Raw genomic sequence first — 13,939 nt, forward strand, 5'->3', positions numbered from 1 at the left:
CAAAAAAAAAAAAAAAAAAGGGAAAAAAAGCTTCTTCCCAGCAGCTGGAAGCTTAACCAGCAATTCAGGAAGGAAGTCAGCAAAGTGGTGTCCCAAGTGGCTGCTGCCTGGCTGGGAATGGGCTCTGGAGATGTGGGACACTTGGGGTTTGTTGTGTTCACTCTGCTGTGTCCCTGTGTGCCTGTGCTCTGACCTGCAGTGGGGCTGCTGCCAGGAGAATCACAGGATCCTAGAATGGATTGGGTTGGAAAAGACCTCCAAGATCAGCAAGTCCAACCCTTGATCCAACCCCACTGTGATCACCAGCCCAGGGCACTCCGTGCCCTGGGCTGGTGATCACAGTGGGGTTGGATCAAGACATGGTGGATTCTCACTCAGTGCCACATCCATAGAATCACAGAATGGATTGGGTTGGAAAAGCCCTCTGAGATCATCAAGTCCAACCCTTGGGCCAACTCCAGTCCCTTTACCAGATCATGGCACTCAGTGCCACGGCCAAGCTCAGCTGAAAAACCTCCAGGGATGGGGAATCCACCCCCTCTCTGGGCAGCCCATTCCAATCCCTGAGCACTCTCTCTGCAAAGAATTTCTTTCTGATCTCCACCTTCAATTTCCCCTGGCAGAGCTTGAGCCCATCGTGCCCCCTTGTCCTATTGCTGAGTGCCTGGGAGAAGAGACCAACCCCCACCTGGCCAGAACTTCCCTTCAGGCAGTTCCAGACAGTGCTGAGGTCACCTCTGAGCCTCCTCTTCTCCAGGCTGAACACCCCCAGCTCCCTCAGCCTCTCCCCACAGCACTTGTGCTCCAGTCCCTTCTCCAGCCTCGTTGCTCTTCTCTGGCCCCACTCCAGCCCCTCAAGCTCTTTCCTCAACTCAGGGGCCCAGAACTGAACACAACACTCAAGGTGTGGCCTCCCCAAGGCAGAGTCCAGGGGAAGGGTCACTGCCCTGGGCCTGCTGGCCACGCTGGTTTGGATCCAGGCCAGGATCCCATTGGCCTTCTTGGCCACCTGGGCACTCTGGTGGCTCCTGTTGAGCTTCCTGTCCCTCAGTCCCCCCAGGTCCCTCTGCCTGGCTGCTCTCCAGCCACTCTGTGCCCAGCCTGGAGCGCTGCAGGGCTTGGGGTGGCCAAAGGGCAGGACCTGCACTTGGCCTTGTTGAACCTCATCCCATTGGGATCAGCCCATCTCAAGAAGGAGCCAGACCCTGCCCTGTCCCTCACAGCCTGCCCTGTGCTCCTGGAGAAGGAGCCAGACCCTGCCCTGTCCCTCACAGCCTGTCCTGTGCCCTTGGAGAAGGAGCCAGACCCTGCCCTGTCCCTCACAGCCTGTCCTGTGCTCCTGGAGAAGGAGCCAGACCCTGCCCTGTCCCTCACAGCCTGTCCTGTGCTCTTGGAGAAGGAGCCAGACCCTGCCCTGTCCCTCAGCCTGTCCTGTGCTCCTGGAGAAGGAGCCAGACCCTTCCCTGTCCCTCACAGCCTGTCCTGTGCTCCTGGAGAAGGAGCCAGACCCTGCCCTGTCCCTCACAGCCTGCCCTGTGCTCCTGGAGAAGGAGCCAGACCCTGCCCTGTCCCTCACAGCCTGTCCTGTGCTCCTGGAGAAGGAGCCAGACCCTGCCCTGTCCCTCACAGCCTGCCCTGTGCTCGTGGCACTCCCAGGGAGGCCGCGCCGCAGCAGCAGCTCCACACGGGTCCTGTCCCAGGAGCAGCCCTTCCTCCTTGAGGCTCAGCACGCTTCTCCCCTCATTTATTCGGGCTCTCTTCCTGCTTTGGTGGTTGGTGTTTGAGCAGTGTGGCCTGCACAGCTGTTCTCACACTTTGGGATGGACAGAAGGGCTGCAGGATCGGTGCAGGGAAGAGGCTGTGTCAGGGGAGCTGTGGCTCAGGAGCAACACGGACCCAAATGGCAGCAAGAGCCAGCCTGGATCATCCTGGCTGTGCCTCTGATGCCATGGGCTCCTCTGCAGTTCCTGCTGGAAACGATGTACAGCAGGGCAGGAACTTAACAGGAATGCAGGAATCACAGGATGGCCTGGATTGGAAGGGACTTTAAAGCCCATCCAGTCCCACCCCTACCATGGCAGGGACACCTCCCACCAGCCCAGGTTGCTCCAAGCCCTGTCCAGCCTGGCCCTGGACACTCCCAGGGACCCAGGGACAGCCACAGCTTCTCTGGGCAGGCTTCCTGGAGAGGAGATCCCTGAGCTGTGCCTGCAGAGGGAAGGGAGACTGAGATTTTGTGTTTATCCTGCTGCTGTGCATTGGCTGATGGATCTGGGGGGAAAATCCACCTTTGGGGATGGAAGATGAGTCTGGGAACAGTGTGTGGTACCCAAACCTCCCCTCCTCTGTACATACACACAAGTGCAGGCTGTGCTGGGGACAGAGCAGGTCCCAGGAGGGTTTGGCGCTGTCAGGAAGGTTTGGCTCTGTCCAAGGTACAGTGACCGACAGTCGGTGCTGGCTCGTCCCTTGGCTCGGACTGGCCGCGCTCCCGGGGGACCATCAGCTCTGCGGGATGCAGGAGGTTATCGGAGCGTGGCGTGGGGCCTCCTGCCCCCCTGGACTCCCTCCCTGCCGTGTCCGCAGCATTCCCGAGGCTGGGAGAGGCTCAGGAGGGAGCGGTGCCCTCCGGGAGGGAGGGATGGATGGGATGGGATGAGATGGGATCTGTCCGCAGCATTCCCGAGGCTGGGAGAGGCTCAGGAGGGAGCCGTGCCCTCCGGGAGGAGGGATGGATGGATGGATGGATGGATGGATGGATGGATGGATGGATGGATGGATGGATGGATGGAATGGGATCTGCCCGCAGCATTCCTGGGGCTGGGAGAGGCACAGGAGGGAGCCGTGCCCTGCGGGAGGAGGGATGGGATGGGATGGGATGGGATGGGAAGGGATCTGCTCGCAGCATTCCCGAGGCTGAAAGAGACCGCTGGGCACAGGAGGGAGCCGTGCCCTGCGGGAGGAGGGATGGGTGGGATGGGATGGGATGGATGGGATGGCATCTGCCCGCAGCATTCCCGAGGCTGGGAGAGGCACAGGAGGGAGCCGTGCCCTGCGGGAGGAGGGATGGGTGGGATGGGATGGGATGGGATGGATGGGGTGGGATCTGCCCGCAGCATTCCCGAGGCTGGGAGAGGCACAGGAGGGAGCCGTGCCCTGCGGGAGGAGGGATGGATGGGATGGGATCTGCCCGCACGTTCCGCGCTGTGGGAAGCGGGGCGAGCTCAGCGGCCACTGCGGCTGATCCCAGAGGGGCCACCACACTGTGGCTCCAGGGAAGAGCTCCTGGCATGGAACACGCTCTGCCAGCGCACGGAGAGCAGGAAATAAGACACGGTTAATGGTGCTGAAATACACCAGGGAAGGTGCGAGTCAGTCCAAGCCTTTCCTCCCCGCCGGCAGCGCAGCCTCCGGAGGGGAGGAAGGGAATCGCTCTGGCGGTGGGTGCAGGGGTGCCAGGGACGCACTGGTTCTTACATAACCTCTGCATATATTCATCCCAAATCGCCTCTGCCATGGGGGTGGGTAGTGCTGGTGTTCCTGAGCGTGCTTGGATCGCGTTATCACCTCATTGGAATGTTCTGTCCGAGGAGCTGCAGTGCAAGGGGAGGGTTTGTCTGCTCAGCCCCCTGGGGGTTTGCTCTGTTCAGCCCAGGGCACGAAGGGAATTTGGGAACTTTCTGAAGCTTTTGACTTACATCCTTCTCTTTCTTTGGAAGTGCAAGGAATGGTTTTAACATCTGACCTCAGCGTGGCACTTCCCTACCCAGAGGGAACACCAGCACCAACCAGGGTGATTGGGAGGAACCACCAGCTCCGTTTTGGGACTTGAGTTCCATCCTTGTGACTTCTGTAGTTGCTCCTCTTTGAGTGTTTTCCTTTTCCTGCTGGCTATTTTTCCTGTACCTTTGAGCAGACTCTGACTTCATTCATCACTCCCATTCCCTGCCTTTCTGGTTGTGTTTCAGTGCAGATTTATGGGGCACCAGCAGAACCTTTGGCAGCAGGGACGTTTTCTTTGGAACAGATGCACCTCTTGTACAATATCCCAAAATAATGGCAAAGCTTTAGACCAAAATAAGGGCTGTAAATCTTATCAAGCTTTTGACAGATTCCACTCCTGACAAGGCATTTTTCCCCCCTTCTTTCAGCAAAGAACAATATCCAGGTGCTTAAAGTTGTCCTGTTTGCTGCTGTAGGTTTGTGTTTACTGGTGCATGTGACAGTTTGATGGAGAAGGAGCTTTTTGCACAGAGTGAGACCATCGGGGTCTTTCTCAGTTATTGTTTGTGCCAAATCCGAGGGGTTCTGAGTATGACAGTGACTCCTAAAGGAATTTTTCTTGATTGGATGCTGGTAAAAAGCAATATTAAACTACTGTTTCTCCTAAGACATTTAATTAAGAATCAGTTTTGGAGGCAGTTATTAAAACAGAAGAATTTTGTCTTTGAACTTCTAATATTTAACTCTCTAAATTTACTGTCACTCGTGGAATCTCAGACTGGTTTGGGTTGAAGGGGCCTTAAAGCTCATCCAGTCCCATGGACAGGGACACCTCCCACTATCCCAGGTTGCTGCAAGCCCCGTCCAGCCTGGCCTTGATATTCTCAAATCTAGTCCAATAGTGCTGTGCTGGGAAATGGAAATGGTCTGTCATGAGCTCATGGTGCTCATTAGAATTTGGGAAAATAAGTTCAGACCGTGCGATACATACAAATAATTCCAGTGTCTGGGGTTGAGATGCAGCCTGAGCTTTGCTGTTCTCTCCTGATGGATTTGCATCCCTACCCAGCTTAACTTAGTCCCTTCCCATTTATCCCTACAGGGAATATTTGCAGACACCATTTAGTCAGTGGCATCCCAAGTTGCTTTTAAAAATCTTTGCTATTTATTTGTTCTGCCTCTCATTTCCCAGAATAGCTGTTGGCTGGTTGGCTGGCTGGCTGGTTGGTTGGTTGGCAGGTTGTCTGGTTGGCTGGTTGGTTGGCTGGCTGGTTGGTTGGCTGGCTGGTTGGTTGGTTGGCTGGTTGGCTGGTTGGTTGACTGGCTGGTTGGCTGGTTGGTTGGCTGGTTGGTTGGCTGGTTGGCTGGTTGGTTGGCTGGCTGGTTGGTTGGTTGGCTGGTTGGCTGGTTGGTTGGCTGGCTGGTTGGTTGGTTGGCAGGTTGGCTGGTTGGTTGGCTGGCTGGTTGGTTGGTTGGCTGGTTGGCTGGTTGGCTGGTTGGCTGGTTGGTTGGCTGGCTGGTTGGTTGGTTGGCTGGTTGGTTGGTTGGCTGGTTGGTTGGTTGGCTGGTTGGCTGGTTGGTTGGCTGGCTGGTTGGTTGGTTGGCTGGTTGGTTGGTTGGCAGGTTGGCTGGTTGGCTGGTTGGTTGGCTGGCTGGTTGGTTGATTGGTTGGTTGGTTGGCTGGTTGGTTGGTTGGCTGGCTGGTTGGTTGGTTGATTGGTTGGTTGGCTGGTTGGTTGGTTGGTTGGTTGGTTGGTTGCCAGTAGGGTTGGATCAAGACTGGAGTTGGATCAAGACAGTAGGGTTGGATCAAGACATGGTGGATTCTCACTCAGTGCCACATCCATAGAATCACAGAATGATAGAATGGATTGGGTTGGAAAAGCCCTCCCAGATCATCAAGTCCAACCCTTGGTCCAACTCCAGTCCCTTTACCAGATCATGGCACTCAGTGCCACGGCCAAGCTCAGCTGAAAAACCTCCAGGGATGGGGAATCCACCCCCTCTCTGGGCAGCCCATTCCAATCCCTGAGCACTCTCTCTGCAAAGAATTTCTTGATCTCCAACTTCAATTTCCCCTGGCAGAGCTTGAGCCCATCGTGCCCCCTTGTCCTATTGCTGAGTGCCTGGGAGAAGAGACCAACCCTCCAGGAAAATAAATGTTGTGTCTGAGCTCTCTCATTTTTCCTTTGTTTAGCCTGGAGAAGAGGAGGATTTGGGGACACCTCACTGGGGCCTTCCAGGACCTAAAGAGGGATTATAAAAGTAGGGAGAGGGGCTGGAGGGACAGGACACAGGGAATGGGACAGTGGGAATAGATGGGATATTGGGAAGGAATTGGTGGCTGGGAGGGTGGGCAGGCCCTGGCACAGGTTGGGCAGAGAAGCTGTGGCTGCCCCTGGATCCCTGGGAGTGCCCAAGGCCAGGTTGGAGCACCCTGGCCTGGGTTGGGTTATTCCCCTGGCAGGACAGCCCCTGTTTTGCTTTTAATTCTCTCCAGATTTATTAATACCCCCTTGAATTACAAACCCCACTATTGCAATGTTAAATATCAAAGCCCAGGAGCAAAGTGGTTCCAGTAGGGCTTTTCCAAGAATTCCCATGTAGGAAACACTGTGAATGTGGCACTGAAAGTGCAATCAGGACAAGGTTTGGTTCCCAAGCAAATGAGTTTCCTGCTGAATCCCCAACACACACAAACCAGCTGCAGAACCACTTGGCACTGGGTTGGGATTGCAGAATGAAATGCTCAGCAATTATTTCCTTCTATATGTTTGGTAAATTTATTTAAGACACCCCATTAGGTGTCTCAGCAATTTGGAAATTACTGGGTAGTCAGAACATGTTTTTTTTTTTCTTTGTGAATACTAATTATTAGAAACTGGGGCAACTGCTCTAACATTCCATGATCTCTTTCTCACCCTGGATTTCAAATCTTGCAGTCTTATCTCCTTCCTCCAGCTGCCTTCAGTTCAGCACAGATTGTGTTTCTACATTTAAGAAACAGAGTTTAAAAAAATACTGGTAATATGTGTGTGTTTCCTGCCAAAATACTCCATCTTTTTTGGTCATGCTCAAATGAACATGCAAGGCACAGGATTTTACCTGGCAGGAATTACAGGAAGCCCAGGGTGGTGCTTAAACAATGTATGAACTGGCCTGAATTTTCCTTTTCACATGTTAAACGTTCAGATCTTCCCTGTTTTCCACAGCAAACTGGAAGGTGGGGATCACAGCCAGAGAGATGGCCACAGGCTCACAGGGTTTCTACCCAAAAATGAGTCTGAAGCACAAAACATGAACACACAAACCTTTCAAACTCCACCATTTTGCTCTGCCACAAAAGAGCAAAGCTCTGGGAATGTTCTGAGCTGAGCTTTATTCCAACTGCTCCTAGCAAGGCCTGGGATTGAATCAACACCTGAACAGCTCAGGCTGCCTTTTGCTTCAGCCTCTGCAGCTGGTCCCTCTTTTTCAGGGAACTATTCAGAGGTCCCAGGGGAGAAGAAAGGTGTTACTTTTCTGTGATAAAAGGCACCAAACTAAAGCTGCAGCAGTACAGACACTGCTGTATTTCTCCTAATTACTCTGGCTCTTGAAAGCACTGAATGCTCTTCCCAAGGCTCTGGGGAAGCTGCTCTTGGTTTGATGACACCTGATAATAGAAGTGCACCTGGGATCCTAAACGAGCTCCCCTGACAGGATGGAGCTCTGTGGCTGTTCCCCAACTCAGGATGGAACTCTGGGGCTGTTCCCCAACTCAGGATGGAGCTCTGGGGCTGTTACCCAACTCAGGATGGAGCTCTGTGGCTGTTACCCAACTCAGGATGGAGCTCTGGGGCTGTTCCCCAAGTCAGGATGGAGCTCTGGGGCTGTTCCCCAACTCAGGATGGAGCTCTGGGGCTGTTCCCCAACTCAGGATGGAGCTCCGTGGCTGTTCCCCAACTCAGGATGGAGCTCTGGGGCTGTTCCCAACTCAGGATGGAGCTCTGGGGCTGTTCCCCAAGTCAAGATGGAGCTCTGGGGCTGTTCCCCAACTCAGGATGGAGCTCTGGGGCTGTTCCCCAACTCAGGATGGAGCTCTGTGGCTGTTCCCCAAGTCAGGATGGAGCTCTGGGGCTATTCCCCAACTCAGGATGGAGCTCTGGGGCTGTTCCCCCAGCCAGGAATGTTCCATCAGTCTCCAGGAAGGAAAATAAATCACAACTCCTGCCCCCAGACTGAACTGAATCCTCTGCCAGCTCCAGGAGCATCTGTGGCACCATATGTGGTCTGCCCCAGCATTCCCTCAGCCACGCAGCGGGGAGGCTGCAGCCAGGAAGTCCTGCAGGAATGTGGTGCATTCCTCAATCCATCACCCAGGAACCACCTCCCTGTGCTGGCTGGGATGAAATGTTCCTGCTGAAAGGGGTGGCTCACCTTTCCTTTTTTAACATCACACCTCCATCTCCTTCCTTGTTCCAGCAACACGCACATCTCACTTGGGATGGGGAAGAGGATGAGCTCCCACTTCTCCTCTCGCTTCCCTCTGTCCCACTTCATCCCAATTTCCCCTTTGGTTTCATCCAGCTAAGCTTGGTTTCCTCTTCATGGTGCCCTTGTGCCACCACGGCACCTTTGGGAAAGCTGGGCTGCCTGTGCCAGCCTGTGCCCTGTCCTGGCACTGCTCTCAGGGATCATGGAATCATCAAAGAACCCTGGAATGGTTTGGGTTGGGAGGGACCTCAAAGCCCACCCAGTGCCACCCCTGCCATGGGCAGGGACACCTCCCACTGTCCCATGGAGTGCCCTGGGCTGGTGATCACAGTGAGGCTGGATCAAGACATGGTGGATTCTCACTCAGTGCCACATCCATAGAATTATAGAATGGATTGGGTTGGAAAAGCCCTCCGAGATCATCAAGTCCAACCCTTGGTCCAACTCCAGTCCCTTTACCAGATCATGGCACTCAGTGCCACAGCCAAGCTCAGCTGAAAAACCTCCAGGGATGGGGAATCCACCCCCTCTCTGGGCAGCCCATTCACCTTTTCCTCCCAAAGGTGCTGGGACATCCCTGTCCAGGTGTATGTTGTGTTCCCCTTTCCACAAATCTTCCAGCAGGCTCAGAGTAAGACCAGGCAGTGAGGAAGAGAATAATTCCCACTGTTCTTTTCTGCTTTGCCCTTTTCCCTGGGTGGTTTTGGGATTGCTTCAAACCTCCGTGTTTTTATCAGAGCTGAATTACACAAATTGATGAGAGAGGGAGAAAATAAATAATAAATTGCATGGAAGATGAATTCACGGGAGCCCAAAGTATAAAGCCTTTCATTGCCTTGGATAACATAATTATCCAGCAAAGCGTTTCCTTCAAATTGTCAAACCTGGTGTCACTTGAACTCACTGATCCCCCACCTGACAACGTCCCTCTGTCTCCCGTGGGGCTGATTAAGGTCGGGCAACAGAGGGATAATGAGCCTTGAGTGCTGCGAGCAAGTGTGAACAGGAAAACAAAGAATGAAAGGCTCTTTTTGCAGAAACCCGGAATCCCTGAGGCTGGAAAAGCCCCGCCAGCCCCTGGAGCCCACCCTGTGCCCGATGCCCACCTTGAAAAAGCCCTCCCAGTCCATGGAGCCCACCCTGTGCCCAATGCCCACCTTGGCAAAGCCCTCCCAGTCTATGGAGCCCACCCTGTGCCCGATGCCCACCTTGGCAAAGCCCTCCCAGCTCATGGAGCCCACCCTGTGCCCGATGCCCACCTTGGCAAAGCCCTCCCAGCCCATGGAGCCCACCCTGTGCCCAATGCCCACCTTGGCAAAGCCCTCCCAGCCCATGGAGCCCACCCTGTGCCCAATGCCCACCTTGGCAAAGCCCTCCCAGCCCATGGAGCCCACCCTGTGCCCAATGCCCACCTTGTTCCCCAGCCCATAGCACCGAGTGCCACAGTCAGGGCTGGGCACTCCAAACCTCCCTGAGCAGCCCCTTCCAAGGCCTGCCCACCCTTTCCAGGAAGAAATTCCTCCTTTAGTAACATTTTGATGTACAATAAGTTGGGGAATGGCTTCTTTCCTCTTTCTTTTCCTCTCCCTTCCCTCTTGCAGCTTCAGCAAGCAGAGCAGAACTCACAGCACCTGGTGCTGAGCAGACAGCAGTGTTTGTGCTGGCTTGTTGCACAATATCCTGTCAGTATTGCACAACATTTCTGGCAGTATTCTGGTCCCACATGAAATGCTGCAGACAGAACCCAAACCTCGGTAGGAGCCCGGCCGCCTCCCTGCCCCTCCTGCTGTTTGCAGAACGGCGCCTCATTTTCAGTGTGGTGCTGCAGCTCAGCATCATGTGAGTCACAGTCCTGGGGCTGCATCTCCCAGATAAGCCACTTGCTGTTTGGCACAGCTTGGCAGGGCGGGATCATGAGGCTCTGACTGTACCAACGGGGCTCACTGGCACCGGGGCAGAGCGGCCGGGGGTGGCCCTGCAGGAGCAGCTGCCTGGGGGGGACTGGTGGGCTCTGACAGCCTTAAATCAGTCAGTGCTGGGCAGGGAAAGGCAGGGAGGGATCAGGGTGTCCAGCACAGGGATCTGCTCCTGCTGAACTCCCTCACACTAAATCATGGCACGAGACTGGAATAAATATACAGCCCAGGTGGGCACAGGGCCGTGGCCCCTGGGCTGTGCCAGCCCCGGTGTGTCACAGCCCAGGGCAGTGCCCATCCCTGCCCTGGCACTGCTGGGGCACCTCCAGTGCTGGGGCAGCTCTGGCCCCTCAGCCAGGAGGGACACGAAGGGGCTGGAGGTGCCCAGGGCAGGGAGTGGAGCTGGGAAGGGGCTGGAGCAGCAGCTGAGGGAGCTGGGGGGGCTCAGCTGGAGCAAAGGAGGCTCAGGGGGCACCTTCTGGCTCTGCAATCCCTGCCAGGAGGGGGGAACCGGGACAGGGGGTCGGGCTGTGCCCCAGGGCACAGGGACAGGAGGAGAGGGCACGGCCTCAGGCTGGGCCAGGGCAGGGCAGGGGGCACAGAGCAGGAATTGCTGCATGGAAAGGGTGGGCAGGCACTGGCACAGTGCCCAGGGCAGGGCAGGGGGCACAGAGCAGGAATTGCTGCATGGAAAGGGTGGGCAGGCACTGGCAGGGGCTGTCCAGAGAGGTTTGGAGTGCCCAGCCCTGGAGGTGCCCAAGGCAGGACTGGCCGTGGCACTCAGAGCTCTGAACTGGGGAGCAAGGTGGGCATTTGGCACAGGGTGGGCTCCATGGGCTGGCAGGGCTTTGCCAAGGTGGGCATCAGGCACAGGGTGGGCTCCAGGGGCTGGGAGGGCTTTGCCAAGGTGGGCATCAGGCACAGGGTGGGCTCCATGGGCTGGGAGGGCTTTGCCAAGGTGGGCATTGGGCACAGGGTGGGCTCCATGGGCTGGCAGGGCTTTGCCAAGGTGGGCATCAGGCACAGGGTGGGCTCCAGGGGCTGGGAGGGCTTTGCCAAGGTGGGCATCAGGCACAGGGTGGGCTCCATGGGCTGGGAGGGCTTTGCCAAGGTGGGCATTGGGCACAGGGTGGGCTCCATGGGCTGGGAGGGCTTTGCCAAGGTGGGCATTGGGCACAGGGTGGGCTCAGTGATCCTGGAGGGCTTTTCCGACCTCTCTGATCCTGGGATAGATATGGGGCTGTGCATTTTGTCCCCCATTCCCCCACGGATGGTCCCTGCCCTCCACCCAGCTGGGCAGTGCCATTCCTGTCCTGGCAGCAGGTTCTGGGCCCTGTTCTCCTGCACTTTGCCCTGTTTCAGGCTCAGCCATCCCAGGCTGTGCTGCCTTCCTGTTGCAGTGTGTTATTCCAGGTAAGAACTTGGAGAGAAGCCCATTCCTCCTGCAGTATATTACTTGTATTTCTCATTATGCCTTTTGATTTATTATTTAGAACATGTGGTTACTTTTTCTTCTTTCTGCTGCTGTTGAAGCTTTGTTGTCTCTCAATAAGCACTGTGATGACCAGGAGCTCTAAAGCAGGTACAAAAGTACCTTCAGAGTGTTTGGTGGACTGATAAATGCCAAGCTGTTCTTTACCACAGACTTGGTCTGGTTTTCCAGCTTCTGCTTGAGGGGGGTGGTTGGGTTTTTTTGTTTTCTGTTTTTTCATTCCATTGGCAGGTTCTGGTGTCGACAGGCCATATATTTAGGACTAGAATATTTGGCTTTATAATTCAGCCTTCCCCTTCATTTTCTGGACAGAATTGCAGGATGGAAGAGGAAATGTCTTTTTTCCCTGTCAGTGATATTTGGTACCCCCCAGGATGGGGAGAAGGCAGAACTGGCAACCCCTGAGAGCAGCATGAGAGGTGCTGTGGCTGCCGAGCTCCCTGGTCTCTGCTACATCCCAAAGGAAGCAGAAGGAAGAGCAGGATCAAACTCACAGCTCCTGTCAGGCAAATCCTGTTCCTGGCATGAGGAGCTCTGCCCTTCCCAGGGACAGGGCTGGAGAGCAGCCAGGCAGAGGGACCTGGGGAGACTGAGGGACAGGAAGCTCAACAGGAGCCACCAGTGTGCCCAGGTGGCCATGAAGGCCAATGGGATCCTGGCCTGGATCCAAACTAGCGTGGCCAGCAGGCCCAGGGCAGTGACCCTTCCCCTGGACTCTGCCTTGGGGAGGCCACACCTTGAGTGTTGTGTTCAGTTCTGGGCCCCTCAGTTGAGGAAAGAGCTTGAGGGGCTGGAGAAGGGACTGGATGTGGCACTGAGTGTCCTCTGAAACACCTCCAGGGGCAGAGAATCCACCATGTCTTGATCCAACCCTACTGTGATCACCAGCCCAGGGCACGGAGTGCCCTGGGCTGGTGATCACAGTGGGGTTGGATCAAGGGTTGGACTTGCTGATCTTGGAGGGCTTTTCCAACCCAATCCATTCTGTGATTCTATGACAGGCCAGGTTGGGAGCAGGGAAGAAGAGCATGAGCTCATCAGGGGTGCATTGCCAGGGATGTGGGTGTGGATTCACATCAGTGGGTCTGGATTCATAATGGACATGAGACCACAGCAATATTTAAAATCCTTCAGCTGACATGAAGAGTGAGAATATTGATTTCTGTGGCACAAACGTGTCCCTGTGCTGCAGGATGCACATCAATGTAAGGACAAAATAAAGGCAGGACATTATGATGGTGCAGGATGGCTCTGTGAGAACATGTATGGAGCTCTCTGAGATTCACCAGGAGCCAACATTCCCTGTTTTACCAGGATAGAGCCCTGTGTTTCTGCTGGCTCTACTCACACACAGAGATCAGGTGTGTAGGATGCTGGAATCCATACAAAGAGAGGAGCCACTGCACACTCCAGGGGTTTCCAGGTGTCCTGAATAATATCCCAGGCAAAAAATCCAACTGTGGCAGCCCCTTCTTTCCTCCCTTCCTTCCCTTCTGCTCTCTGCAGTTTTCTTGTCATGCCAATAGAGGGCTTTGATGTTGCCCTGTTGAGTGGCTTTTAATAATGTCATTTTTGCCACTGTTTCCCTCTGGAAGCCCAGAACAAAGCTCAGTGTGAGTGGGAGCAAAGCACTTACACAATGGAGTGTATTCATGGGGAGGGAGGATTCAAACCAGGCTTTACAAAACCTTAATTACATCTGATGTGACCTAACCCTTGGCTACCCTGAGGTTGTCAAACAGGATTTGAGTATTATAAAGACTTCTGGAGGACTGAGCTGGGTTTCACTGGGTCAGCCAGGAAGGGAAGGACAGAGGTTTTTCTTGGGATTTTTGCCTTAGTGCACCTGATGGGCAGAGGTTATTCCTCTGCTAAATCCTGCAGGTTTTGTACAAGTATAACCCACCCAAAGAAATAAGCAAATATTTCAGAAGTATTCCTTGAATTTGGCTGGGCATGGGGTCTGTGTTTGTGGCCCGTGCTTGCTTAGTGAGCTGGATTTCCTTTCAGGGCTCAGCAGATTCGTACACGAGCAGACCGTCGGACTCGGATGTCTCTCTGGAAGAAGACAGGGAAGCAATCCGCCAGGAGAGGGAGCAGCAGGCAGCCATCCAGCTGGAGAGGGCCAAGGTGGGTGTGCTCTGCTCTCACAGCTCAGCTCTGGCCCACCCACCTCCTGCCTGGGCTTAAAATCCACGCCTGGTCCACTATAGGGATGCTCTTTTACAATAGTTTGGCACTTGAGTCCAGCTGACTATTAATAGAGTGTAAATATTCTCCTATAAATGGAGATGTTCTCCACTGAGCTGAACTCTGCTTGTGTGGAATTACT

General features: G+C 54.8%; 1 protein-coding gene across 8 annotated transcripts in view; it reads left to right on the plus strand.

Annotated features, from left to right (window-relative positions):
• CACNB4 (calcium voltage-gated channel auxiliary subunit beta 4) overlaps positions 1–13,939 on the plus strand; it is a 94,069-nt gene that overhangs the window by 47,037 nt on the left and 33,093 nt on the right. For all 8 annotated transcript variants that reach the window (XR_011698370.1, XR_011698371.1, XM_071561745.1 and 5 more), the window contains one exon: positions 13,618–13,737. Coding sequence is in view for 6 of the 8 variants with exons in the window: in XM_071561745.1 (XP_071417846.1) it covers positions 13,618–13,737 (120 nt within the window). In the remaining 2 variants the exon portion in view is untranslated. The remainder of the gene's footprint in view (positions 1–13,617; positions 13,738–13,939) is intronic.

Source organism: Pithys albifrons, chromosome 8, assembly GCF_047495875.1.
Source record: "Pithys albifrons albifrons isolate INPA30051 chromosome 8, PitAlb_v1, whole genome shotgun sequence".
NCBI lineage: Eukaryota > Metazoa > Chordata > Aves > Passeriformes > Thamnophilidae > Pithys > Pithys albifrons.